Below are 26,409 nucleotides of genomic sequence, written 5' to 3' on the forward strand. Positions count from 1 at the left end.
TACTGAAGTCTAACTCCTGGACCCCTGGTCCCCAGATACTTAAAGTCAAGGAGGCCTGTTGGCAACTGCAGTTTAATGTTTTTCATATTAGCCAGGCTGCTGTTGGCTTTTTTTTTTAATTGTGGTAAAACATACACAGCATGAAATTTACCATTTTAACCATTTTTAAGCATATGGTTCAGTAGATCCATGTTGTCACGTCACCAGAACTCTTGCATCTTCCCAGACGGAAACTCTGGACCCACTGAACTCCCATTCTCCACCCTGGCGCCCAAGCTCCTGGCAGCCACCGTCTACTTTCTGTCCCCATGAATCTGACTACTCTAGGGACCTCCCATAAGTGGAATCACACAGTAAACCATAAACAAAATGTTTTCACCGACTATATTTCTAGGCATAAGAAACAGATCTTTTAAATTTGACCCAGTTCATCCTGGAATGGTTTGAACTAACTTAAATGTGAGCGGTGCGGCTTTATGCCAAGACCTGGAGAAGCAGCCCTGCAGGCCGTCAGTTCATTGTGGGTTTGCTCTGGCCTCGAATCGGCAGGACGAGGCCACTCACAGGTGAGAGAGTCAGGACTGACTCGTTCCCTTGCAGGCCAGCCCAGGCGACCTTCAGAAGCCTGGCCTCGAGGGCCTGGAGATTCACAAGCATTAGGTAAGAGGTGGGATGGAGGTGGCAGTCTGACGGTGCAGGGCTCGGGGGCTTTGGAAGTGCAGCTCCCCCTAGGCTCAACTGTGCCTGTGGTGTGGGTGGGCTCCCCCCAGGGCCCCGCATGGCTGGGCGAGTAGCCCGGGGAACCAGCCTGTGCACCGGGCCTTCCCGGGCCGTGCAGCCCAGAGGTTCTTCAGAGGGATCCCAACTTCCTTGCCTTGAACACTTGCAGGTTCCACCCTGTGCAGGCTTGGGGGAGGTGTGGGGGGCCGCTAAGAGGCTGGGAGGGAAAGAACAAGGGGATATGCCTGCCCTTCCACTTCCGTGCCCAGGACAAGGTGGGAAACAGGATTTATTCTTCCCTCAGCTGGTCTCGGTTCCTGTCTCCCAAACACAGAGTGAGCGTCTCATGGCAACGAGAATCGTCCCAGAGTCTGCGTCTCCCTCCTTTCCATTTAAAGAACCCTGTAAACTGTCTCGTCCGACACTGGGAATGACTGGATACAGTGGACACACATTCAGATAGAGGGTGTCAACGCAGACCCCCCAGGTCTGCTCACAGGGGATATTTCCGAGCACAGCCCCAGCGCGTCGTGTGTGCTGAGCTCAGAACAAGCCCCAGCGTGAGGCTCCAGCACCGCCTTTATTTCTCCTCCATCTGAGAACACGGTTTGCACTACCCTGACTGTATGTATCTGCAGCGAAGCCACGCATTCATCCTTTCGGTTCTTTTTAAGGCTGATTTTCCGAGGCAGTGAAGGCTTCAGTGAGAGGTTCTGTAATCAGGTGAGCTTCTGACATGACCCACAGGCCGCTGGTTTTCCACGTGAGGTAGGTTTCGGGGCAGAGGTTTGAGGTGTTTTTATTTTTAAAATGGCACATCTGTAAAGAACGCCCTTTACATACATGTTCTAAAGAAAAGTGAACAAACGTTAGATGATTAAAGTGACTTCACACCAGGCTCAGGTCTGGTCCCTTCCTGCCTGTGACCCCCACCTCGTGCCCGAGCTAGTCGGGTGGGACAGACGTGCTGCTTGTGTCCTCCACGTCCTCCTGTGTTTCAGGCACTGACGCGGTCCTCTCCCTTCGGCTGACGCAGGCTACAAAAGTCCTGGATTCCTGGAAGACAGGACGCAGGCACAGAAGCACGGACGGCTCATCAGCCTCTCAGGAGGCCCTGCCCTGGGCTGGCGAGGCGGCATCTGGGTGGGGCAGGGCCCCCAGAGGGCTTAATCCCCCAAGAAGCCCTGTTTCAGCTGATGCCCTGAACCTTCGAAAGTGAGCGGGGTACTGCCGGCTGCCCACCGTGGTCATCACCACACGTGGGAGGCCTCAGGCCAGCACGTCCTGCAGATCGGGACTCCCAGAGATGGTGTCATTTCCCCTCCGCACCGTCTCACCGGGCCAGGTGAGCTCAGCCGTCAACCAGGAGCCTAACGTTTTACCGACCAGCACCTCTGCCTTAAATTCGAGGCCTCTACCAGCCACCTGCTGGCCGAGTCAGGCCTGCGCACGGGTTTGGTTTGGCTCACTGTGCTTGTCCCTTAATTTTCTTTTACAGCTCTACTGAGGTCTCCTTCCCATACTGCAGTCTTCACTTGCACAGTGCTTTCTGAACTGCGCTACAGTTCACGACGCTGACGTACTGAAAGATTTCTCACAGGCTCCTGGCTTCCAGGGCTGAGGGGGTCGTCCCAGACCCCACTGCCCCCACCGTCCCCAGCCGAGGCTGCATGGCAGTGCCCATTTACGATCCTGAGTGGGATCGCCTCATACCCAACCCACTGCTCACTCATGTCACTCCCTGGCCCTGTGGCCATCTGGATTCACGGACTGACCTGAACACTTACTCTGAATTATACTTCTGTAGGCTAAAGCGGCTGGTGAATCCGGTGCTTCAACGAAAAAAGACTGTCCTTTGTCGCAACTTTTACCTTAAAGAAATGAAAGAAAGTTAAATCCATGAAGGAAGCACCATGGAGACATGAACTTGGGGCTCTTGCTGTGCCTGGGGCGCTATGACGATTGTGAGCCCACCTCACTTGGCGTCTCCAGGACCTGGCCGGCCTCCCTCCACCCAGCAAGGACCCTGGCTCGCATCTCCTTGCGGCTCTGGCCACTGCTCTCCAGTGGTGTCCCTGTGAGTCACCTGGAATATGCAGCACATGCAAGCTCCAGGCCCCCTGAAGGATGGACTGGGCAGCTCCCGGGTGGGCCCAGGAGCCTGCAGGTGAAAGATCAACCCATTCCTTGGGTAAAAAGATAATGACTGCACACGGTAACAGAGCATGGGATGTAAAGGTCACACGTGAAAAGTGAGTTCAGAAGAGGCTACCAGTGTTTCAGGTGTCTTTCTAGAAACAGTATATGCATGTAAGTGTGGCACATATACACATTACACACTCACGCACTTAAAGCAACGAATGGGTGTGTACGGTGCACACGTTCAGCCCATTGCCGCCTCCGTGTGTAACTATCTGGAAGGTCGTTCCACAGTGGCATCAATCTTGGCTAGTCTGTCTCAAGCCTGTCCACTCCAGTGCCTCTGGACATGCAGGTTGTCTCTAGGACTGCATGTCATCGCAGCGCCCAGGGGAGCGTGAGACAGGGGCCTCGGGCAGGCGGTGTGCTCCCCTCCTCCTTCTGATCCTGTTCCCTGGATGCTGAGCTTGGCCGGAGAAGCAGGGTCAGTGGTTCCACAACCCATGGCTACTCCCCAGGCTCCAGGTGGACCCTGGCCAGGCCAACTGTGAGCTGTGGTTTTCTCAGCTCCCCAGCATGTCGCCCGGTGGGACAGGGACACCTGAGAGGGGGATGGCAGAGGAGGGGGTCCCCATGGCCCAGGTGAGGTGGGAAGCCCCATGAAAAAGACAGCAGCACCCCCCAGGCAGGGCCACTACCCTCCTGCCAGCACATTTGGTTCCCTGGCCCAGCATTATTTCGCTTTTTAAATTCCGAAACGGCTTACTTCTAGGAAAGAGGAACTTACCCCTAAGAGTCTATTGGTTCCCTGAGCTAACTTCTGATTGGTCCATTTGTAGTGCTTCATTTGCATGGAGCTCACTCCTGATTGGTCCGTTTCTACAAAGCTTCTTCCTAATTAGTCACCTTTGTTATACCTTATTTGCATATGATGTTACAAAGTGTGGCAAAGTCTAAACTGGTAGCCTATAAAAGCCTGTGTAAACCTACAAACGGGATCCAGAGCTTGGAGTGTTAACTCCTCTGGGCCCGCTGGCGTAATAAACCCGAGTTCTCCAACTCTCTGAGTGCTGCTTGGTTTCTCACCCGGATCCAGGTTGCTGTCACAACTGAGCTGTAACACCAAGCTGTAACACTTTTCTGCAACACAGGCACTGTGGGAACGTGGTGGAAGCAGCTGGGGAAATTCTGTTCAGTCGCGGGACTCGGTCTGGGAAGTCACAGGTCCCACAGCAGGCTCGTGGGGCCACTGGCCTCTGCTCTTCCGCCAGTGTCCACAGGCTTCTTGTCCGCCCTTTCCCAGAGGGCTCACCCTTCCCCTCCCCTCCCCTCTCAAATGTGCCCTTATGTGCTCTGGTTGATTCGCCATCTTCACAAAACCTCCCCTTTCCTCCCTCTCCTAGGTAGCGCCCTTTGGGCCCTGCCCCAAGACCCTGCACATACCCCATTCCATCCGTGCAGCTCCCTGGTAGTTGGCTCCACTATCACCCCATCTTACAGGTGAGGCCCTCCAGGCTCAGAGCTGTGCACAGACCTGTCTGAGGCCCCAGCTGGCAGTGGAGCAGCGAGGGTCTGAAGCTTCCATGTGACCCTCAGGTGCCTAGGGGGCAGGACGGGCTGAAGATCACAGCACCAGAGGCATCTCCTTCTGCCACGAGTTCCCACAAGGGGCTGAGCACATGCCTTCATGCCTCCCACCCACCGTCTGCTCCCAGTAACGTGGCTATCACCTCACTGGACAGAAGTGGCTCCGGAAAGTCATGGTGACCTTACTCAGCCCTTGTCCACCTTTCCACATCACATGACAGTGTTAACCACCCTTCCCTTTTATGCTCACTGGCCTGGCTCTCTGCGGTTTCCACCAGAGATGAGGTTTGGGGACACGTACGTTGTCACAGAGGACTGCGCCCACGAGACGGCACATAATCTTCTGAGCTCAGAACTGAGCCTGGGAGCAGCTGCCTCCGCTTTGCCGTTACCTCTGTAAAGCGCTCTGAGGCCTACGGTGGCGGCACAAGCTGAAGCTAACGGCGATGACTATTCCTAGGCGGGCTCCATGGGGCCCGCCTGCCTCTGAGTGGGAGGTACCTGCTCTTACAACCTTGAGGGAAACTCAGTGCCACTCTAGTCAGCGTGAAGACAATGCCAACACTAGGGAGGGCTGGAAAAGTAGCTCTAGTTTTGTGGGGGAAGCCACGCAGCAGAAGTGCCTTTGGACGTGGGAACAAGCAAAGTGGGATCTCACGTGACTCTCTGGGCTATTCCCACCCTCTTCCGCAAGGCAGGCCCCCTCCTCACTACACCGGCTGCCCCAATCGCATGTGGAGGGGCTATGGCCCCTCCACTCCCACCGGCTCTGCTCTCCCAAGCCTGCTGTCAAACCCAGGCCTCCCGGCCTGACCCCCAGCACCCAAGAGGGAGCTGGCCCTTCCCTCGACAGTGCCTTCTGGGCTCACCACCTCTGGAGGGTGTCCCTAGGTCCCAGTGGCTCATGGGGTGCAGCACACACGTGTGTGACACCACTTTCTCCCCATCAAATCCGGTCACTTCCCCACTTCGTGTGTCCCTTCCTCTCCAAGCCAATGCCCAGGCCCCGGTCCAGTCCTCCCTTCCTCCCCCTGCCAGGGCAGCCGGCCCACAGGCCTCAGCCCCTAAGCACACATGGTGCCCACGCTCCAGAGTCTCATTTCCTCTCAACTGATGTCAGAGCCCGGACCTCTCTCTCTCTCTCTCATCTTCCCTCCAGCCCGGGCACCTCTGCTAAACAGAACTGCCCCACTTGGTGGGTGGGGTTGCGGCCCAGGCACATCTGACTGCAGCCAAGTCCAGCTCTGTTCCCAAGGAGAAACTAAGACTGGAGGTGGGCTGTAATTGAAAGGGTGTGGGTGGCCCTCCCCACCATCCACTCAGCAAGCTGATGCCCTGGAGAGTGTGGGGTGGAGATGGGGTCGGCCACCCCTCCTCCAGGCCCCACCAGCAGCTTGAGGGACCCAGGGGACTCTGGTACTTAGAGAGGAGGGTGGCCCCTGAAGGCAGGCCAGTGACTTCATCTCATGCTACCTGAGAGAAGCAGGGCACAGAGAGGGCTGTGTTGGGCTTCCCAGTGGACAGGACACAGGGCCACCTCCCTCAGGGGTTTCAAGGCTAATTCTGTCCATGATTTTCACGTCAGAACCTAAGCCCTGTGTGAAGAGGACTCAACTGCACACCCTTTGCATCCTCCCCCAGCTCAGCCCCTTCCTGGCCCCTCTCTTTGCTGAGTTCTTTGCCTTCCCTGCACCCCAGCATCTCCCTGACCAGTCTCTCCTCCACTCTTCCAGACCCTGCCCTTCTCTTCAAGGTCTTCATGCTTCCCTGGCTACACACCTGCCTGTTCGGCTCTTCTCGGCTAGCGGGCGGGCTCTGGCTCCAGTGCCCCGCTGTCCTGAGTGGCACTGTGCAGCTGAGATGGGGCGTGGGGACTCACCCACCTATGCGCGGGTCCAGGGGCACTCTGCCGAGGAGCGGGACCTGTAGATCCTGGCACATGACCTCCGCGCCCCCTGTCGTTGGTGGGAAGATCTGAGACTCTTTCTGGGAGACAAAGTAAAAGGGGAGGAATCATGATTTCGTTTCAGAATCATATGAATGGATCACATTTTAAAGAAACTTAAAAAAAAATGGTATTTTCGGGGGAGAGTGTACAGCTCAGTGGTAGAGCGTGTGCTTAGCATGCAAAGGTCCTGGGTTCAATCCCCAGTACCTCCAGTAAAATAAACCTAATTACCACTTCCCCACCAAGGGCAATACATTTTTAAAAAATGGTGGTTTCAATATGAAAAGAATTTTCATTAAATCAGCAGCAGCGGGCTCTAAGTGTGGCTCCGCTTCCCGAGGTGGTGGGGAAGCAGAGGTGCACGCGCAGCACCCCCTCGGCCCCGGAGGCGGGGCCCCAGCTGAGCCGCCCGCGCTCGCACCTGGCACCTGGGGCAGACGAAGCTGCTCATGTTCTCCACCACCCCGAGGACCGGCAGCTTCACTTTGCGGCAGAAGCTGATCTCTTTGCGGACGTCCTGGAGCTGACACCTCCTGCCAAGGTTCAAGAAGATGGGTTGTTTCAGAGTCAGAGCAGAAGAAAGAGAAGGTCTGTGTGGTGGAGGGATGGCTGCTGTGCCCTCGCGTCACCACCCTGATGCTTCAGGGCCTGGGCCCCTTGCTCCGTACTCGTTTCACGCCGTCCACGGTGAGCCCCGTTCCTGGTGCTGTTCACATCCCGCAGAACCCGCAAAGGACAGACCTGAACAACCCAGTATGACGCGTACAGTTACTACGGGAAAGTGGCCTTTAATGCGTTTCTGTGTTCCACCTTCCTGTCAACGTACTGTGCTGAGCCAAGCGGCCACCTCATCCTAGGTTGGGGCGGCCTGTGGGCTGTGTGTTTTCGTGGGTAAAGTTCCCCTGCAGCACAGCCTGGCCGACTCCTTCACACGTGCTGGCTGCGTCGCCCCACGGGGGGGGTCAGCTGTAGGGGCTGTGACATAGACCAGTGTACGACCCACACAGCCTAAAATATTTACTCTCTGGCCATCCCCGAAAAGGTCTGCTCACCTCTGACCTTGATTATCACGAATACAAACAACTTGAGTGACAAAAAAGATATGAGGAATGTTACTGTATCTAGAGACTGCTTCAAATTCACTTCTGGACTCTAGATGTGGATCTTATGGCAGTAAGGACTGGGGACAACTAGCGCTCAGCACCCTCACCAGTAACCCCATACCCCCGCTTAACGCTCCTGCAGACGTGTCCAGGTGTCTTGCTGCCGTCAAGTATGGCGACTCCTTAAGATCTGTGGCTTTAAGTCAAGGGCCCCCATAGGCTCCTGGCTTTGTGTCCTCTCTCCTCCTGAGGCACACATTTGGCCCTGGACCTCTCTGAGGCTGGGGTACAGACAAAAAGGAAACTGGCTAGAAAGTAAACTGCCTGTGACTCAGCGTCTCGCCTCAGTGCACCTCTGGGTCTCTCCTGGTGTCCTCCAGATAAAAGCCCTGCTGCTTGCCAAAACGACCCCAAAAGCAAGCCGGCTGCTGGATGTGCGAGGATCCAAGAAAGTGTCCCCAGCCTGGAGTCACCTTTTCCAGAGAAACTACATACAGAGGTACACAAATGCAGTGCGTCCACCTGCCTCCCTGGAGAAGGGCCAGCATCTGCTGGCCACTCCCCTCTCCCTGAACCCAAGGGGACTCTGTGTTTCTTTTCACAACAAACCTGACATTGGAGAGGCCGTCTTTGTGCCAGGAAGACTGTTAGAGTGGTTTAGGTTTACAGAAGGCAGAGTTTCCCACATGCCCCCACCCTGCATGGAAAGCCTTGGCCACTGGCAGCACCCGCATCAGAGTGGATGGTCCAACTCCACTGTCCCCCTGTAGGTCATTTCTTGGGGACCTGCTCCTGAGAGGACCGCTGGTTTCAGGGTGGGCCCCAGCCACTCTAAAAATTCAGCAGAAAACATTCCTAACAACAAATCCATCTTCCCTCTACCCTGTCCCCGGGGCCAGTGCCCCCTCCCCTGCCACCTAAGCAGTGTGCTGCTCCTCTCTGTGCCCCCAGGGTCCCTCCCCACAGAGCACCACAGGGACCTGACAGGCATGAACCCCCTCCCCTCCCTCCCTGACCCGGGCACCTTCGCGTGGCCCACTGAGCTTGCCACCCCACTGACACAGCGTCACACGTGTGCACCCACGTTCCTCAGTGAAGCACATAGGCCACGGGGGGATGGGGTGGGTGGTGGGGGTCCGGTCTGTTTTACTGCCCTGGTGCCGGCCCAGGGCCCGCATGGAGTATGTGCTCAGCCCTCACCTGAATCAGACTTGACTGCTCAAGGTATGATATTGACGGATTCAGAGGCTGACAAAAATAAAGCCCTGTTAATTGTGCTTTCTTAGGCGCAAAGGAGATTATAATGAAGAGAAGTAAAGTATAACTGAAGAGAATAATCTGTTGGTTTTTTGAGACCTGCTAAGCTCAATGGCAATAATAATAAAGCAACTGGTGGGGCCACTATGGAGAACAGTAGGGAGGTGCCTTCAAAGACTGTAATAGAGTTACCATGTGATCCAGCTATCCCACTCCTGAGCATGTATCTGGAGAAAACTATTTGAAAAGAGACATGCACCCAATGCTCATAGCAGCACTATTTACAATAGCCAAGGCATGGAAGCAACCTAAATGTCCACTGACAGATGGCTGGATAAAGCAGCTGTGATATGTATATACAATGGAATATTACTCAGCCATAAAAAAGAATGAAATAATGCCATTTGTTGCAACATGGATGGACCCGGAGTTTATCATACTAAGTGAGGTCAGTCAGACAGAGAAAGACAAATATTGTATGATATCACTTATATGTGGACTCTAAAAAAATGATTCAAATGAACTTATTTACAAAACAGAACTAGACTCACAGACACAGAAAACAAACTTATGGTTACCAAAAGGGAAAGAGTGGGGAGGGATGAATTAGGAGTTTGGGATTAGCAGATACTAACTACTATATATAAAACAGATAAACAACAAGGTCCTACTGTGTAATGCAGGAAACTATATGCAATATCTTATAATAACCTATAGTGGAAAACAATCTGAAAAAAGTTTATGTATAGCTATATCACTTTGCTGTGCACCTGAAACTAACACAGCATTGTAAATCAACTATACTTCAATAAAAAAATTAAATAATAATAAAGCATAACACAGGCCTGACTGCACTTGTTCAAGTTGGATTCACCCAGACAGTATGTCATCTCCTCAGCATGGGCTCAGCACAGCCCCTGTGACTGTCTCGAAGGAGCTGGACGTTGCCAAGGAAGGGGCCAGGCCCATGGCAGCTCATCGGGAAACCCCCATCTGGGCCCACGCTGGTTCTGTGGAAAGCTGGTGGGGGGTGCCTCAACTGTTCAGGAGAGTAAGCAGAGGAGCAGTGTGGACGCGGGGCCTGGTGACGAGCGCGCGGGGCACCGGCTGAGTTATAACAGCTCCAGCCGGCTTGCTGGCTTTGTGAAGGGGAATTAAAAAGGCGATTTTGAACCACTATTTCTTAATCTGTGGATGAAAAGAACCAAACAACTGTGGACTGCCTCCCTGTCAACTGAAAATGCCTGGCGCGAACATAAACATGAGGTTTGTGCAGATCCAACTCGGGTCTGCTGTGGAGCCCACATCCTGAAGAGCCGCGGAGACCAGGCCCCGGGGCCGTCGGGGAGAGAGAGCCAGCGCCGCCCGGGCCCTCGCTCACCTGCGGGGTGGTGATGATCACCGCCCCGTCAATGTGCGCCGCGGCCAGGTACTGGACGGCCGACAGGTGTTCGTCCGACGTCCCGGGCGGGGTGTCCACGATAAGGTAGTCGACCTCACCCCAGTCCACGTCGCGGAGGAACTGCTTGATCATGCCTGCAAAGAGAAATCGCAGTCATGCCTCCTCTCTCCTCTGCCCCCACGACGCTCTCTCCAGAAGCGCCGCTTGTGACCTTTCCGCACAGCTGGTCTGTGCTCTAGGGCAGCTGGGTCTGGCAGTGTCTGGAGACGGGTTTGGCTGTCAGGCCTGGGGTGCGGGTTCTACTCGCCTCCAGTGCGTAGAGGCTGGGGACCTGCTAACACCCCATGATGTGGCACAGCCCACCCCTCCCTCACAAGGGATCGTCTGGCTCAAAATGCCAGCAGCACCGGGGCTGAGGAGGCCCGGAGTGGCACTTTCACATCAATACCTGCGGCCTCAGTGCCCTCAGTCTGGCACTGACTTCACCCCACACACTTCTCTCCCTGACCAGTCAGAACACAAAACCACAGTGGGAATAATTCCAGGGTTATGCAGGCTTTCAGGAGAGATAATATCACGATATGATATTGTACCATGACAGATATGAAAAGTTACAAAATTCTATTTATTAAATAAAACTGGTATTTCTGTTCGCTCCCTTCACCCAGGGAAGAAAGATACAATCCAATGCTGAGAATAACACTCAGCGAAGCCCAGCAGGATGAGCCCAAGGCTGCCCTGACAGGACAGGGCGCCGTTCTGCCCTTGGGAGGACGGGATAAGAGACAGAAAGCAGAGTGGCGAACCATTTTTCTTTGGTCCCCTCCAGATGACAGCGTCGTCGGGACTGCTGAGCAAGAAACCCACCGACATCACCCCCAAGTTGTCTTCCAGGAACTGGAAAAGATGACGTGAGAAACATTTTACTTAAAACCACAGTGCCAGGTGATTCCCTATGTCTTTTGTCTGAACTCTGGCTGAAAAAATTTGGAGGACAAAATTACTATGTGATCTATGAGTATATTCACTCTTTTGAGTCTTCAAATCCTTTTTTTTCCCCCAAAAGAAATCATTGGGAAAAAAAAAGGTTACCATACTGGGGGGGATTGAAAGAGGCACCCCATGGCCCTATGCAGCAATGACAGTGAACGTGTCTGAAATAAATGAACGTCGCTGCCTTTTTTTCTTTAACCTGGGGTGGTCCCCTCTTCTGGTTTTGTACATAAAGTTTTATTGGAAAACAGTCGTGGGCATTCCTTTGCGTATCACTGCTTTTGAGCTATGATGGTGGCGACAGTATAGCCCACAAACTATTTACAATCTGAGTCTCTACAGAAAAAGTTTGCCAACTCCTGGTCATAACTCTGTTCCCTGGGCCTAGAAAAGTGTCTTAATAAATATTTGTTGCCTGATAAACAGGTTGAGAGAAATGTTGCCAGCCCACCCAGTACCTGTTATGTGCACACGACCCATAACACGCTACCTTGAAAAGAAGGCAAAGAGGTGGGCACTCACCACTGGAGACCAGCCTGAGCCGCTCTGGTGAACCTGCGAAAACATGAGCGGGTCCTGACTGGTGAGAAATCGTGCACCCCGGTCACACGTCACACATGACAAAGCTCATGCAGTGAGAGGACAGTTGTACAGAATACGACTGGTCAACCTAAACACTACCACTGAACTCTTCACAGGGAGTGGAGAGCTGGGGGCCGGGGGATGGGTTATGGATAATATAATTCATATGCTTTTCCCCCTCCCGATTACTTTGAAACTCTGCTTAGATATCAGGTCAGGGAACCAAAGTTACTGGAGTCCAAATATAATTTGGGGTATTTGAAAAGTGTGACCGAAATCGGTTGGGGGTTGCTGAGAAAATGCAGGTGACTGTGGAGCAGTGAGTTGGTCCTGGTAAAAGTCCAGGCGTGGAGGGATTACCTTTAGTGAAACGGGGGACACAGAACCTGCGCATCAGTGGCTGAGCTTCAGCACTGACCAGCCGCCCGCAGGGGACAAGAACTGGGGGAAGGGTGTCAGCAGGAAGCTCAGGGCTCCTTCAAGATCCAGGCTCCTTCCTCGCAGCTGGTGTTCATTAACTGCCAGGGTTCAACTCTGCACCCTCTTTATTATGAAACTGGAACTTATGCAATCAATCTTAGAAATTAGGCTTCAAGCAACACAGAAGCCAAAACAGAAAGCCCATTTTCCTTGATGAAATCTTTTTAAGAGTCTAGTGAGATTTAACTTACATGCCACACAACTCACTCATTTAAAGTGCACAATTAAATGGCTTCACAACAGAATTGTACATCCATCGCCACAACCAATTTTAGAACACTTTTGTGACTCTTTAGACACCCTGCACCCTTAAGTGTCACCCCCTTATCCTCACAGTCCCCCCACCATCCTCGGTGACCATGGATCTGCTGTGTCTACGGACATGCCTGTTCCTGACACGTCACAAATGCAATCACGTAATATGTGGTTCTTTGTCACTGACTTTGAAATCATACTTTAAAACAAAACCCATTCATTCCTATTAATACTCATTCTCTAATCACTGGTCTTAAAAGAGGGGTAAACATGGTGACCCTATGGCACAGGAGGAGGAAACAGTCGACTTTCTGCTTAACCTCACTGTTATTTAAATGCTCTGATTTTTATGGTCTACTTAAGTGCTGGCACAGGAAGGCGTACGTGCAGATGACGGCAGGGCACGGACATGCGGCTGGGGGAGGACTACCGAGACCATTACTTATGGGTGTGCAGTCAGGGTTGCCATCTTGCCTCCACCCTGGATGGTGCTGTGCCCCTTCCCAGCCCCTCAGAAGCAAATCCCAAGTCCTGAGCGGAGGCCTCCAGGACTGACCCTGCCTGCCTCTGGCTTCCCTCGGCTGCCTGAGCCCCGCGGGCCTCTCCTGCTTCAGGCATGCACTCCCTCTGCCCAGGGTGCTCTTCTCTGGGTTCCCCGCGTGGGGTGCCCTGGAGCACCCCCTCCCAAAGAGCAGCTTGCCCTGCCTGTCTCCTGACCCGGCTCAGTGTCCTGTTATCTCTCATCTGCCCCTCCCACGAGGGCAAGGTCTGTATCTGCCTTGTTCCCTCTGAACCCCAGCACCCAGAACAGTGCCCAGCGCTTCAGCTGAGTATGAACTGACAAGGAGGGAGGTACAGCTCAGTGGTAAAGCGCATGCTTAACATACATGAGGTCCTGGGTTCAGTCCCTAGTACCACCACTGAAATAAATAAACCTAATTACCTCCCCTGCTTCAAAAAGTGAATAAAATTTAAAAATTAAAAAAAAAAAGGAATGAACTGATGTCGACACCCCTGGAAGAGCCTAGCCTTCAGGGCACCCCTCCACCCATCCCCACCCCAGTGGAACCCCTTCTTGGCAGGCTTCGTGCCGCCTACAGCGGAGACCAGCACCTGCGAGACCGCGGTGGCCCTGCCCCGACTGCGTCACTAGTCCGCCTCGTAGTCTCACTTCCCCACTGGTGACCACAGGGGTAGAAATATTCCCTTGCTTCCAGGGTACAGACCCCAGCCAGCCCTGGTCGAGCTTCCCCAGTCAGGGCCGAGTTTCTGTGTCTGACTTCTGCATTTTACATGTTGTTTCCCTTCCCTTCTAAGAAGGCACTGAAACTAACACTTCTCAGATGGTCTGGATGGACTTAAATATAATCCCGCCACCTCCAAAATTCACGGCTGTTGTTCAAAGTGGACGGATGGACTAGGGAACATTTACCTGCTGTCATCACGCCCAGGTGAAAATGCATGGGCTCTGCGGACCCCGTGGCTTTGGGTTAGGAGCTCGGGGCCAGCGTGCCGGAAGAACGCTCTTCCCTGCGTTTTATAACGTAGCTACTTACCTGCTCGCCTTCCAATCCCATTATCTTGGGAATTGACGGCCCGCATATGTCAATGTCTAGAAGAGCAACCTGGGGAAAAAGAAGAGACCAGGCTGTGATGTCACTGGATGTACAGCCCTCCAGGTGTGCACGATTGGGAGGGGACGGGGTTCGGGGAAAAGGAGGGAGGGGAGGAGACAAAGAGAACCCGGGTCAAACTTGGACCAAGTGGAATCTCGTGAGGGAGAGTTACAATGTTCACCTTCCAGGCCACAGACAGACACTTTCAGACTCCTAATGAGACCCTGGCAGAGGACACCACCACCAGCGATCCTCCCTGCCCCGCTGCCCCGTCCCGCCGCCCCGGGTCTGGTCTAGCTCCAGGGTGATCTTATAGACCTGAGTGTCAGGTCACTTGAAGATTCAGGTCCAGCTACTGTTTACTTGGTCCTTATCATGTGCTGCGTGGGGTCATTAGAGTTCATTATCTCTGCTTTACAGGAGGAAACTGAGGTTCAGAGAGGCCCAGAGACTTGTTCAATGAGCAAGGAGCAGATCTGGGACACGGAGTCCGGAGATCTGTTCTAACACCAGGGCTCTTCCCACTAGCCCCTGGGGCCTGGCAAGGAGAGCAAGGGTAGACCCCCAGCTGAGCTCTGACCAAGCCCTGTTTTCCCGTGATGCTGAAGGTTAATCATGGCTTAGCCTCAGCTTCTAAAAAAGAAACTGAAAATGAGGAACTCTACAAAAGTTCTTTGCTAGTGACAACTGCAGCCCACCATGGGTGCAGGAGATGACTCCCTCCACCCCTGCACCCTGCTCTCCCCGTCTGAGAAGTGAAAAGTCTGAGACAGCCTTCAGAAACCCTCTGAAGAGCAGGGCTGGTATTCATCTTGAAAGCTCTCACGTCTTAGATCCAGAGTGCAGCCCCTCTGGGTAATTTTTTAACTTGCCCCAAATCCATCTCTTGCTTTCCTCTTCAATCCTCTCAACAAACCCCGACCTCCTACGATCCTCACATGACCTCACACTGCGGTCAGGAAAGCAGTCATACAGTACATCGCTGTTTGCCTCACTTGCCCCCTGCTGGATGTCGAGGAGAGTGCAACAGGACGACGCTCATCCTGCAGACTTGACTTCCCTGCCCTTCTTGATGCTTCAGGCTGATGTTCGTTAATGATCCAGGCATTTTACAGCAGAGACTCACGACTTGGGAAATTATACCATCACTACGACCCTAACAGAGACTTTTATCAACACTCTTTTATCAACACTTTCTAGCCGCTCAGTCTAGGAAGTCTCACTGTCTCTGGAGAACAATTTAATTAGTTTCCTTTTGAGGAATTACATTCCCCACAACCAAAGGAGTGTCTTGAGTGAAATGATGCAAGGAAGAGACGGCGTGCACTCACTCCGGCGGTGCACCAAAGAGGCTGCGGCACACCCCTGCCATCCAGATCTCCCAGCGGCCGTGTCCTGTCCCCTCCATGCTTCCTCCTGATACTGGCCGCTACCCCCATATCCTTCCAATTAATCTCCTTTCTGCTCCAGTGAAGCCAGAGAATCCTAGCTGGGAGAAAGACGCCTGCATCAATCCTCACCAGGGTCTCTGTGGAAGGTGCTAGAAGCCTGATGGGAAGAGAAGGCTTGGCTACACCTCTTCCAGCCAGAAAGTGGTGGAGTAGGCGCTGCAGGGCTGCCGGGATCCGCACGTTCTCCTACCCAGCGCCCCACACTTCCCCTTGAGAAGAGGTCACGGGAAGTGGGCTCTGTCCTAACTCGGCACTCCGAGGCCACGTCGCCTCATACCAGTTGCTTCTCCTCCCAACTGTCTGAGAGTCTGGTCTGTGAAACAAGGGTTTCAGGAGGTCACGAGGCCCCTTCCAGCCCTCCAGTCTACAAGCCCCCGAGACGGGCCTCAGACAACAGAGCCCTGCAGCCCCCAGCGTGCACCTTTTTTCATGACACAGTTTGCCTTCCAGATCACACGGCAAGACGATTGGTTGGTACCTGCGGGAGCTGCTGACTTTTGCAGTCGAAAGAAGCTGTGTGATCCTTGGATGTCTCAGGCTCAGGTCTGCAGGGTTCAGGCTCCTCCTCCTCCCTTCAACCCAACATGCATACTCCCGGGCCCACCTACGATTACTCAGGGGCTCCCCACTGACTCAGGGCCCTCTGCAGACTGTCAGACACTTGCCTGTCTCAGAGTGTGATCGTGGAACAGCCCTGCTTGGAGTTATTAACGAGCTGTCACCAGGCGGCAGGGAGAAAAGGACAGGGTGGTCTCCATCATCCTGCTGAATTCTGGGCAGGGAGGGAAGTGCGCCACCTGACTTTAACCAGCAAGACACTCAGCGTTTACTCTGTGCCCACACGAGGCACTGTTTGAAGATACCGATGTTTTCTGTCATGAGCAGGTCTGCAGGTGCAAGATACAGTTTCCTGAGTGCTGACCCTTTAAAAGCCCCACTACAAGAAGCAATCTGGCTTATCTAGCCATGTTTCCACACAGGTGATATGCTTCCCCTCAGCTCACTGCAGAGTCTTGACATGTGTGCAGCGGGACCTCAGAACAGAACCACACAGAAGTGTGACTAAACAGCTATCTACTCACAAGTGGTCCCTTGCAGCTGGCCTGGTTAAAGCACATCTCCAGACGGCTGTTTAAGAAGATGCCTGACAGCTCTGAAAAGCAAAGATTACTCTGGATAACATGGACGATCTCAGAAAACAGATCCCACTGGCTAATACAAGTTTGACCCTCAAATGGTAAGAGATTGTCGACCAACAGAAAAATGAATCCGCAAGTGTATTGTGAATCTGCCTGGCACTGTACTCTGGGCAGGCTACAAACTCGTGATCACTAAATTAGAAATAATCATCCTCCCTCCACATTCCAGTTAGTGGAATAAAGTAACAGTAACAATGGTACTCAGGGGCATTTACTGGGTATGCACCACACATCAGGTGTGGAGTTAAGCATTTTATATTTATGTGCATCATCTCAGTCTTGTGTCCCATTTTACAGATGAGAAAACTGAGGCCCAAGGTCACAGCGCTGGTCTAGGCGGAGCTGGGACGTGATTGTGGGCAGACTGCACCCACATTCTGCCCTACATGCTCAACTGGAGTTCTGACCCCTCCCTCTTCTCCAAGAGATGGATGCCCTGCTTCTTCATCTCCCCAGCTTTGCCCTCATTTGTTCCCTGCCATCTGCTCCAGCTGCTGCCCTGGTGGTGCCCTCGTGGCTTCTGAAGGAGACAAGAGCAACACCTCGTGCTGGTTCACCATCGCCTCTTCAGGACACTCGATCACGCACTCGGCTGCTGGTGCAGCCACACTCCTATAGCAACGCTCCAGTCGTGCCTCTTTCCTGCCCCGTCGTCCTCCCAGGGCAGTCGAGCCTCCAGGTCTGGCTCAGCCTCATGTCGCTCCTTCCCTGGGGCAGAGGCACCTCACTGCCGGCCCATCCACGCCTGCCCAGGCAGTCCCAGCTCTGCACCTCTGCCTCCGCCTCCTCGCCGCCACAACCCACCGCCCCCAGCGTAGTCCACAGGCCGCCTTCTCCCAGGAGCCTGCCCAGCTGCCCCCTGCCAGGGACTTCTCCCTTTTACCAAGTCCCTAGAGCACATCTTGGGTAGTGGACACCGGATTCCAGAGACGAGCACAGCAGTCACAGAGGCCAACGAGAGCAGCTCCACACGTTACGCAACTGATCAGAAGAGAAGTGAGTTACAAGAGGAATTCAGAGCCTGAGTGACTGAGAGAAACACCAAGCTTTACAGATCACCTAGTCCAGCCTCTTCCATGTCCCAAGAAGGCCTCGGCCTCCACAAAGTCTCAGTCCAAAAAGTTTCTACCCAGCCAGTCCTAGTGCTCCTGGCGGGCAAATTACCACCAGGGGCCAAATCCAGCCTGCCACCTGTTTCTGTACAGCCCCCAGCAAAGAAGGGTTAGTACATTCTTAGAGAGTTGGGGGAAAAAATTAAAGGAATATTTTTATTTCACATGTTAAAATTACATGGAATTCAAATTATATGAAATTCAAAGTTTTATTAGAACACAGCCACACTCATCTGTGGACAGGCTGTCTATGGCTGCTTTCATGTTCAAGGGCAGAACTGAATAGCTGCTTCAGAAACTGTACATACAGCCTGCAAAGCCTCAAACACTTACCACCTGGCTCTTTACAGAAAAAGTCTGCTGCCCCTGAAGCCAACTCTACTTTCTTAACCCAATGATTTAAAAAAATGTACCCTTGGAGGTCCTAGGTGAGGTCTCTCAGGGGCCACTGTGTATCTGTGTATCTATGTGTGCACACCTGTGAATCTGTGTGTGCATCTGTATGTATCAACGTGTCTCTGTGCGCACGTGTGTGTATCCGTGTGCATATCTGGAGGGCATGTCAGAATGGTGGGCTCGATCCCCTCCACCTGCCCACTGTAGCTAGCTTTACTGGTTTTTTGTACAGGAAATAAAGTCTTTACATTATTAAGAACTTACAGTGCTATTTCATACTGGAGTACAATGGTTTACCTCACACAAGTAGAGAGTATTGACATTTCTCCAGTTTTGAGTTTAAAAAATATAACCAGCAACATGTGGCAGTTACTGAAATTTCCATATTAAACATACCCCTACAGTTCCTTCCAGTACTATCTTAAAAAAAAAAAAAAGAAGCCAAACAAAAGTGAAGGGCCATTTGTCAAGAGTATAACAGAAATGTAGACTGAAAAGTCAGTTAGCCCTTTCACACAAAAATAACTTTCAACATTCAAAACGCATAAAGAAAAAACTAATTTTCAAAAATAAATCAATGTGCAAAAGAAGGCACATAGCAAGACCACCATGGAAAGAACTGGAATGGTCAGGAACAGCTTTCCACATGAACACAACAGAAGCGTTTCTACCTTACACAGAACTCCACTGCAGGCCCCGAACAGCGCTCTGAGGGAAAACCACCACTGAGCTGGAGATTCGCATCACGCACGGCGGGCTCTCTCGCCCAGCCCGCACACACACAAGTCGTGAGGTCTCTCGTTTCAGGGTTCGACGCATTGGGAAGTGGGTTTTGAGAGACACCCATGCCTCTCTAGCAATTTCTGGTATGCATGTGTATTTTGGGGGTGGGGGGGTAGGGAGTAATTAGGTTTATTTATTAATTTTTTTAGAGGAGGTACCGGGGATTGAACCTAGGATCTCATGCATGCTAAGCACTGTGCTCAACCACTTGAGCTATATCTTCCACCCTGCATGCGCATATATATATATATTTTTTTTTTTCTTTTTTTAAATTAGAATTTTGAGCAAAACCTCATTTTGGCAAAAACAAAAAAGTTGAATGTTCTGTGTTAAACAAAAATAAAAAACTGTAGTCCTCTTGATTTTGTTAGGTATAAAATGGTATCAAAGTGAACAATGGGGTCATTTTCTAAGATCAATGCCAAACTGTCATAAGTCCCAATGAATAACCTGTATTTTTTAAAGTCACAGGTATTGCAAATTTCCATTTTACTGTTTTGGTAAAAGTATTTTTCTTGTTCCTCACCCTACCACCTCTTTTACTAAAGCTGAAATCCCGAGAGCAGCCGTGGGGAATCTGAGTTTTCGTGCTCCTCTGGGGAGTGGGTGTAAATGAATGGCTGAGGACCGGGGTCGGCAAGCGCTTTCTTCAAGGCCCGGATGGCAAGTATGTTAGGCCTTGTGGGCAAAATCAAGGATAACAGGTAGATACTAACATAACAACTTAAAAGCAACCATTTATAAATGTAAAAACCATTCTCAGCTCACAGGCCATAAAAAGACAGGAGATGGGCTGGATTTGGCCAAGGGCTACAGTTTGCAGACCCCTGGCCTAGAAAAAGGCAGAAGGGGGTTAATAAAGAGCAAGAAGTGTGAACTTAACGTAATGAATAACCAAGAAGCCAAAAGAGATGTACACCTGCTATTCCTGTGCGTGGCTAGAGAACCCAACGAGACACTGCATGTCACTGCTCGACTGCTTCGCACTACCGCATTCTCTCTGCAGGGACCGAGATTCCGGAGAGGCTAGTTCAACTGACTCTGATGAATTCGAGCCATCATGAGCCCTCAGACAGGAGCCTCTCCCAGTTTTCCCCAAGGTCCCACCTGTGTGTTTTCATCCGCTGCTAGGCCGTGGGCCAGGTGGGCACTGAATGTGCTTTTCCCAACGCCACCTTTCCCAGACAGCACCAAGATCTTGTGTTTCACACTCTTCATCTTCTCTTTGATTTCCTCTATGGCTGCAAAGAAAGCAATTCAGACGACAAAGCCCCTGTCAGTCTCGACTGTCACTCTGGGAAGCTAAGTCCTCCCGTTACTTTAAGGAGCACTGAGTGAAAGAGCACTTTGTCAACGGCAGTCAGTGCTGCAAAAAACAACGCTGCCGGCACATCTGACACGCCCTTACTTGCTGGTTTACTTGTCTCCCCAGCTAGAAAATAAACTCCATGAGAGGGTTCACACGATATTCCCAGCTCCAGGACAGAGCTGTGAATACAGCGATTCCCAGCCTGGGGGCAAACCCCACCAGGGCACACCTGGCAATGTCTTGGGACATTTTTGGTTGTCACAGGAAGGACACTATTAGCATATAGTGGGTAGAGGCCAGGGATGCTGCTAAGTGTCCTATGGTGCTCAGGGCAGAAAAACAGGGCAGACACCCTGCAACATAGAATTAACCAGCCCAGAATGCCAATTGTGCCGAGACTGAGAAACTGACAAACTGCAGGCACTTACTATCAGGTAACTATAACTATCAGTTATTATACATTTACTATGCTTTCAATATTTCATCCTATTTCATATCCTTTAAACAACACTGTAGCTATTTTCCCCCCATTTTTGATGAGGAAATGGAGGTTCAGAGAGGTTAAGACTTTTGCTCAGGGTCACACTGTGTGCAGTGGACCGAAGAACCAAATCCAAGTTTCTCTCTGAATTCCTTCAAAAGTCTTCTCCCAACCTGCTTCTGCTTTTAAAGATCCTTTTCGCAGGCTCCCAACCTCCAATTTCTCCTTCATAGTATTTACTACTGTGATGATTTGTTTATTGTGGGTCTCTCCTATTCAACTAATCTCCCGTAGGGCAGTGACCTCATCTGTCTCATTCACAGAACAGAGCACTGTGCCTGGAAGTGATTAATACATACTTGTGTTGAATTAATTGGAGAATTGTTTCCCAAAGGAAGAAAATTTTGTCCAAAGAAAGCAGCTGGCGGAGCCAGGATTTAAGCCCAAGCTCCCTGACTTAAAAATTTATACCCTATTCCCTCTGGTGAGGGCCTCCTCCCAATCACTCCTAGTTACTCTCAAACTTCTGGCCCCACCCACCCCTCATCCCCTCCGACTTTCTCCCATGCCTCGCCCCTCCTAAGACCCCTTTTGACTCCGAGCCAGTCACAGGCTCCGCCCAAATCCTGCCAGGTTTCTCCGCTCCTCTCCTTCTAAATGCCCTGCCCCTCAGGGTCCCGCGCCTGTCACTCATCCCTCAAGCCCCGCCCCTTACACCCCCCTTCCACGTCCTGTATCCTTTGGCCCCTGCCCCTGTCATTCATCGCTTAGGCTCCTACCCCATCACCATCATCACACGAACACACCCCACACCTCCCTCCTCTTCCGGGCCAGCGCTTTCCCCTTCCGGCTCAAGCCTTGCCCGTTACTCACCCGGGTCCGGAGCGGCACCAGCTCCAGATGCGCAAAGCCGCTGGTTGGGGCACCCCTGACATGAGGCCCCTCGGCCCGCCTGGGCGCTGCCGGTTCCGGGACAGTCTGCGCAGAGACGAAGTTACAGTTAAGAGTCGCTCCTGTCCCTTCAGACCCACCACCCACGCCCCGCTCGCGCTCACCATGAGGGACCTCCTCCATTCCGCTGCTTTGGGCGGCTGCGCGGTCACCGGAAGCCCCCGTTGCGTATTTCCGCCCTGTAGCACCCAATCTAACCCTCCAGCCACGCGAAATAAGTCTCAGAAAGAGAGGGCTGTGCGCACGCGCGAACTATGTGGCGGGAGCTTGGGATTGTTTTCTGTTCCTTTTAAAACTGAGCTGCAGATATCTAGCATAAATATTTCAGCATGTATCTACTAAGTGTTATCCTACACGACTTAAATGCCATTTTCATATCCAAGATATTTAACGTTGATGCAAAATTGTTTGCTAATATACAGTTAATATGCAAATTTACTCAGTTGTTCCAAATAAAACCCCACCCCAATCCTGGATCCAGTCGCACCTGGCCTTTTGTTCCGTCTCTATTCTTTAGTCTCTTTTTAGTCCAGAAGAGCCCTCCCCCTCAATTAGATTCAGGTTAGTTTTTGGCAGGACACACCAGTTGCATCACAGCAGGAAGCACGTAATGCCAATTGGTCCCATTATTGGAGATGTGAGGGCTTGATCACTTGATGAAGGTGGTGTCTGCCCTGTTCCTCCAGTGAATGGGACCACTTTCCCTTTGTAACTAAGACGGACTCCCTGGGGTGATCCATTGAGATCACGTGCATATCCTGTTCTCAACCAGCCTTTCACTCAGTAGTTTTAGCATCATTTTTACCTGGATCAGTTACATAGGTGTTTTCAAAACTGTGCTTTTTTTCTTCAGTCTTGCCATTATTTATTATCTCAATTAATTAACTGGCACCCCTCAGTAAATAAGAAGTCCCCCCCCCCCCCCGCCCCCCGCTTTTTTATAGAATCACTGTGGGCTCATGGATTTTTTAAAAAATAGGTGTACTGGGGATTGAACCCAGGATCTCGTGCATGCTAAGCATCTGCTTATACCACTGAGCTATACCCTCCACCCAGTTCTGTATTTTATAATTATCATTGTTCTTACTGGTTAATTTCCCTCCAAACTTGGCCAGGAAGCCTTGTCAAGCCAGCTCCTGTGTCTTGGACACTAATCTGACTTCTTTTGAGTACTTTCTTGCTTTCTGACACAGTAAGATGTTCCAGGCTCCAGTTCTACCTTCTTTGCTACAGCCATTTCTCCAAGGACCCCTGGTTGCTTTTTCCTGGAGAATGGTGTTGAGAATTCAAGATGTGGATGCTAAGTGTGCTCATTGCTACTAGATTATCATTGCTTACAGGTTTGGGGCAAATTTTAATGAGTGAACAAATTTTCCCCAGCCTCAGTCACTAAGGATATAGAAATTCATTTATTAGACAGTAATGTGTCAGTTGCCTACTACTGCCACCAACTGTAGCTAGCATTTGTTGAATGCTTACTATTTGCCAGCTATTTGCTGGTGCTTTTATGTAAATTACCTAATTTATGTTCTTCCAACAAACCTATCCTCTAGGTCCTACTACCTCTATTTTGGGATGAGAAAACTGACGTTCACAATGGTTAAATTACTTTCCTAAGGTCACATAGCTAATAGTGGGGGAGTCAGACTGATGAACTTAGGCGTCTGGCCCCAGAGCCTTCATTCGCATCCACACAGGTGGTGTTAGTGGTACCCAACTGACCTGGTTCTTAGTCTCCTGGAGCCCAGCCTGGTTGGGACAACAGATAATGAATTATGTAATTACAGGGTGATAAATGCTAGGACAGAAGAGGACCTGGGTGATGGAGGTCAGGGAAGAATTCCTGAAAGCTGAGTAGGAGACACCCAGATTGGGGCAGGGTTGGAGTGGGGGCCAAGTAGCACTTCAAACTGAGCAAACAGCATGAGCAAAGCCTGGAGGTCAGAGGAGTTCCCTTACGCGGTAGGGACTGTCATGATCTCCGTTGTGCAGGTGAAAAGACAGGGTCACAGAGAATGACTTGCCCGAGGTCTTGGGGCCCTGAGGCTGCAGAGCTGGGATTCCAGCACCGTCTGGTATTGGGCCTGGGCTCTTAACTACTATGCATGACATTGGGAGGCAGGATGTAAATCATTCTCTCACTGAAGCAAGTGAGGCTCAGAGAAGTTAAGTGGCTTGCCAAGGGTCTCACAGCCAGCAGGCTCCACCGAACTCTTCTGACCACAAGCTCTTTTTCCCGCAGCCACACTGCAGAGGCCTGAAGCTGGCCCACTTCAGGTCGTCCCTTACTGATGTCCCCTAAGACACTTCCTGCGTGTTCCTCCCATTTGTTTTCAGCGGTGATGTCCCTTAAGAGCTCTTTTGTCCCTAACTGCACACGGCCCTCCCACTCAGTGGCAGGGAGAAATGTCTGCTGTTCTTGAACCTTCCCCTCCCTACACACGCCTCCTCATGAGGCTGTAAACATGATCATGTTTCACACCAAAAAGTCAAACAAACTCAGATCAACCTTCTCTTAACTTTGCTCCAGGTCTCTCTCCTACTCTCCCAGCCAAATCTGTCTCACCTGGGGTGGGATTTTTCCATCTGTTGTATTTGGGAGAAGAAGGGTGGGAGCAGGTGGCAAAGCAGATTCGCGGGCACATCCCAGACCTCCTGAGTCAGAGAGCAGATGGTCGGGCCAGGGACTCTGCATCTTCACGTTCTCACCAGATAGTAATTACATTCGATAAGATTTGAGGACTTCTTAAGATGAGCACTCCTCAAGACTCTATTCTTGGCCCACTTTTAGTCGGACTTTCCACATCCTCTCTGTGAGCAGTTTTATGTCCACGGCATCCTGTTATCCAATATGAAATGTTTTCCCATCTCCAGCCCCCATTTCTCCGTAAGTTCAGACATGTGTCTCCCAATTGGTGCCTATTAGGTTTCACTGCGTGGAGGTCCCACAAACAGAACTCACACAGCACAACTTTTCTCCTCGAAGCACTTCCTGCCTCTGGAGCTCTCATCTCAGAGAGTGGCGCCACCACAGCTGAAGAACTCATCAGTCTGGGCATCAGCCTTGCTAAGTTCCCTCCATCTCTCCCTGTATCACTTATCAATTGCTGCATAACACATCACCCTAATACATAGTGGTTACGATGACAGTGGTTTATTATTTCTCATGACTCCTCTGGTTTTATCTGGACTCACTCCTGTGGCTTCATTTAGACAGGAGTCGACTAGGAGATCCGAGGTTCTCATTCTCATGGCTGCCTGGATTCCCCATGCCCTCCTGCCCCCACATGGCCACTCATTATCCAGTGGTCTTTACATGGCAGCTGGACCAGGCTGGGAACTGGCACAGGTTCACTCTCTCACATTCTGTAGGTCAGAGCCAGTCACAAGGGGTGGGGAAATAGATGCCCTGTCTTGATGAGTGGAGTGGCAGGCAGGTACACAGATGGGGGTGAACACTGCTGGGTACCTTGGAGACAACGTGATGTCTCCCTTTACATCCAATCAGGCATTGAGTGCTGGGGATGCACCTCCGGGGGTTATAGCCCCAGTCTTCACGCCTCTCTCTTCATCTGTACCCTTTGCTGTCCGGCTTTGTGGTGCATTCTGTTCTACACCTTGACTCCTGGCTCAGGCTCGTGACTTATTTTGCTAATGAGACATTAGCAAGCATGACCGAAGAAAAACCTTGTAAAAGCGCTTGCCTGTTTTCACTCTTGACCTCCGCCATGGCTAGGAGACCCTCTCCAGGCTAGCCTGCTGAAGGTAAGGCACAGGAGCTGAGCCGAGCCACACCCCAGTGCTACCGGCCACGGCCATCCCCACCCAGTGACCCTGAGACACATGGGAGCATCCAGCTAAGAGCTGCAGACCCACCGATGACACAGATGCAGTGAGTGAGTCCACCAGAACCACCCAGCCAACCCACAGACCCACAAGCTAAAAACAGAACCAAAAAAAGCCACATACTGTTTGAAGCCACTGAGTTTGGGGCAGCCACCGACAATTGACACTGTCACACCTTCCATCATCCTTGGCTCAGGCCCTCATCTTCCTGGGCCTGCAAGTTTCTGTGTCAGTCAGGCTAGGCTAGGCTGCCAAAAAGAACATTCCCCAGAGTGCAGAGGCTCAAGGCAGCAAGGTTTATTTTTGGCTCTTGCTACATATAGCACTTCATTGACAGAGGTCCCTGCTTACTGTAATCCTCAGGGGATACAGACAACAGAGGCTCCACCATCTTACTTGGCCACCATCTGAACACCAGGCTTCAGAGCGTGAACTGTGCCCTGCTGTTTAAATGCTTCCACCCAGATGTGACACCTGTTTGCTCACTTTCCACTGGTGAGATTTAGTCCCGTGGTCACACCTAGAAAGGCACAGGCAGTGCTGTCATGTATGCCTGGAAGGGAAGGGGACAGCGGTGGCCAGTGGCCCATCTCCCATAGCTCCTCCTGTGGTTTCTCTGCAAGTCTGCTGTCCTTTTCCCACACAAATCAGACCGTGTCACTCTGTTGCTCTTAAACCTTCAATGGCTCCCTATGGCCCACAGCCTAACACCCAATCTTCATATGGTTTTCAGTGGCCTCTATGCCCCATCTTACCCCTCCTGCCTCATTTTCTGCCGTGGGCCAGTGTGAACGCTGAG

General features: G+C 51.7%; 2 protein-coding genes across 15 annotated transcripts in view; one reads left to right on the plus strand and one right to left on the minus strand.

Moving 5' to 3' along the window:
- Nucleotides 1–3,740, plus strand: part of TVP23A (trans-golgi network vesicle protein 23 homolog A) — a 54,393-nt gene extending 50,653 nt beyond the window's left edge. For 8 of the 11 annotated variants that reach the window (XM_032460812.1, XM_032460811.1, XM_032460805.1 and 5 more), the window contains 2 exons: nt 601–660; nt 1,025–1,164. In XM_032460812.1, coding sequence (XP_032316703.1) covers nt 601–660 — 60 coding nt within the window. In that variant the 3' untranslated portion in view covers nt 1,025–1,164. Of the gene's footprint in view, nt 1–600; nt 661–1,024; nt 1,187–1,394; nt 1,489–1,756; nt 2,066–2,218 lie in introns of those variants that run through there. The other 3 variants (XR_004312758.1, XR_004312757.1, XM_032460807.1) reach the window with 3 other exon arrangements.
- NUBP1 (nucleotide binding protein 1) lies at nt 54–21,945 on the minus strand. 4 transcript variants are annotated; one of them, XR_004312754.1, is made up of 12 exons: nt 21,869–21,945; nt 21,687–21,791; nt 20,131–20,264; nt 14,023–14,091; nt 11,672–11,704; nt 10,963–11,053; nt 10,136–10,290; nt 6,816–6,927; nt 6,330–6,432; nt 2,508–2,591; nt 1,654–1,776; nt 54–1,568 (listed from the first exon to the last, which is right to left on the minus strand). XR_004312754.1 is itself a non-coding variant. In XM_032460804.1 (12 exons), the coding sequence occupies exons 1-12, from the start codon at nt 21,885–21,887 to the stop codon at nt 1,718–1,720; spliced, it is 963 nt and encodes a 320-aa protein (XP_032316695.1). In that variant the 5' UTR covers nt 21,888–21,945; the 3' UTR covers nt 1,503–1,717. The 4 variants fall into 4 exon arrangements, 1 of the variants encoding a protein (XP_032316695.1); XR_004312756.1 differs by having other exon boundaries at nt 2,496–2,591; XM_032460804.1 differs by adding an exon at nt 8,968–8,969 and having other exon boundaries at nt 1,503–1,776; nt 6,816–6,924.
- Between the last annotated feature and the right edge of the window lie 4,464 nt (nt 21,946–26,409).

This window comes from Camelus ferus, chromosome 18, assembly GCF_009834535.1.
Source record: "Camelus ferus isolate YT-003-E chromosome 18, BCGSAC_Cfer_1.0, whole genome shotgun sequence".
Classification (NCBI taxonomy): Eukaryota; Metazoa; Chordata; class Mammalia; order Artiodactyla; family Camelidae; genus Camelus; species Camelus ferus.

What these genes read in the sequence shown, in the direction of transcription:
- NUBP1 (XM_032460804.1), bottom strand. An exon ending in TGGTGCCGCTCCGGACCCGG is followed by an intron (nt 20,265 to 21,686) that starts GTGAGTAACGGG and finishes CTTTCTTTGCAG; the next exon opens with CCATAGAGGAAATCAAAGAG. An exon ending in GAGGGGACCAAAGAAAAATG is followed by an intron (nt 10,291 to 10,962) that starts GTTCGCCACTCT and finishes TTCTCTTTGCAG; the next exon opens with GCATGATCAAGCAGTTCCTC.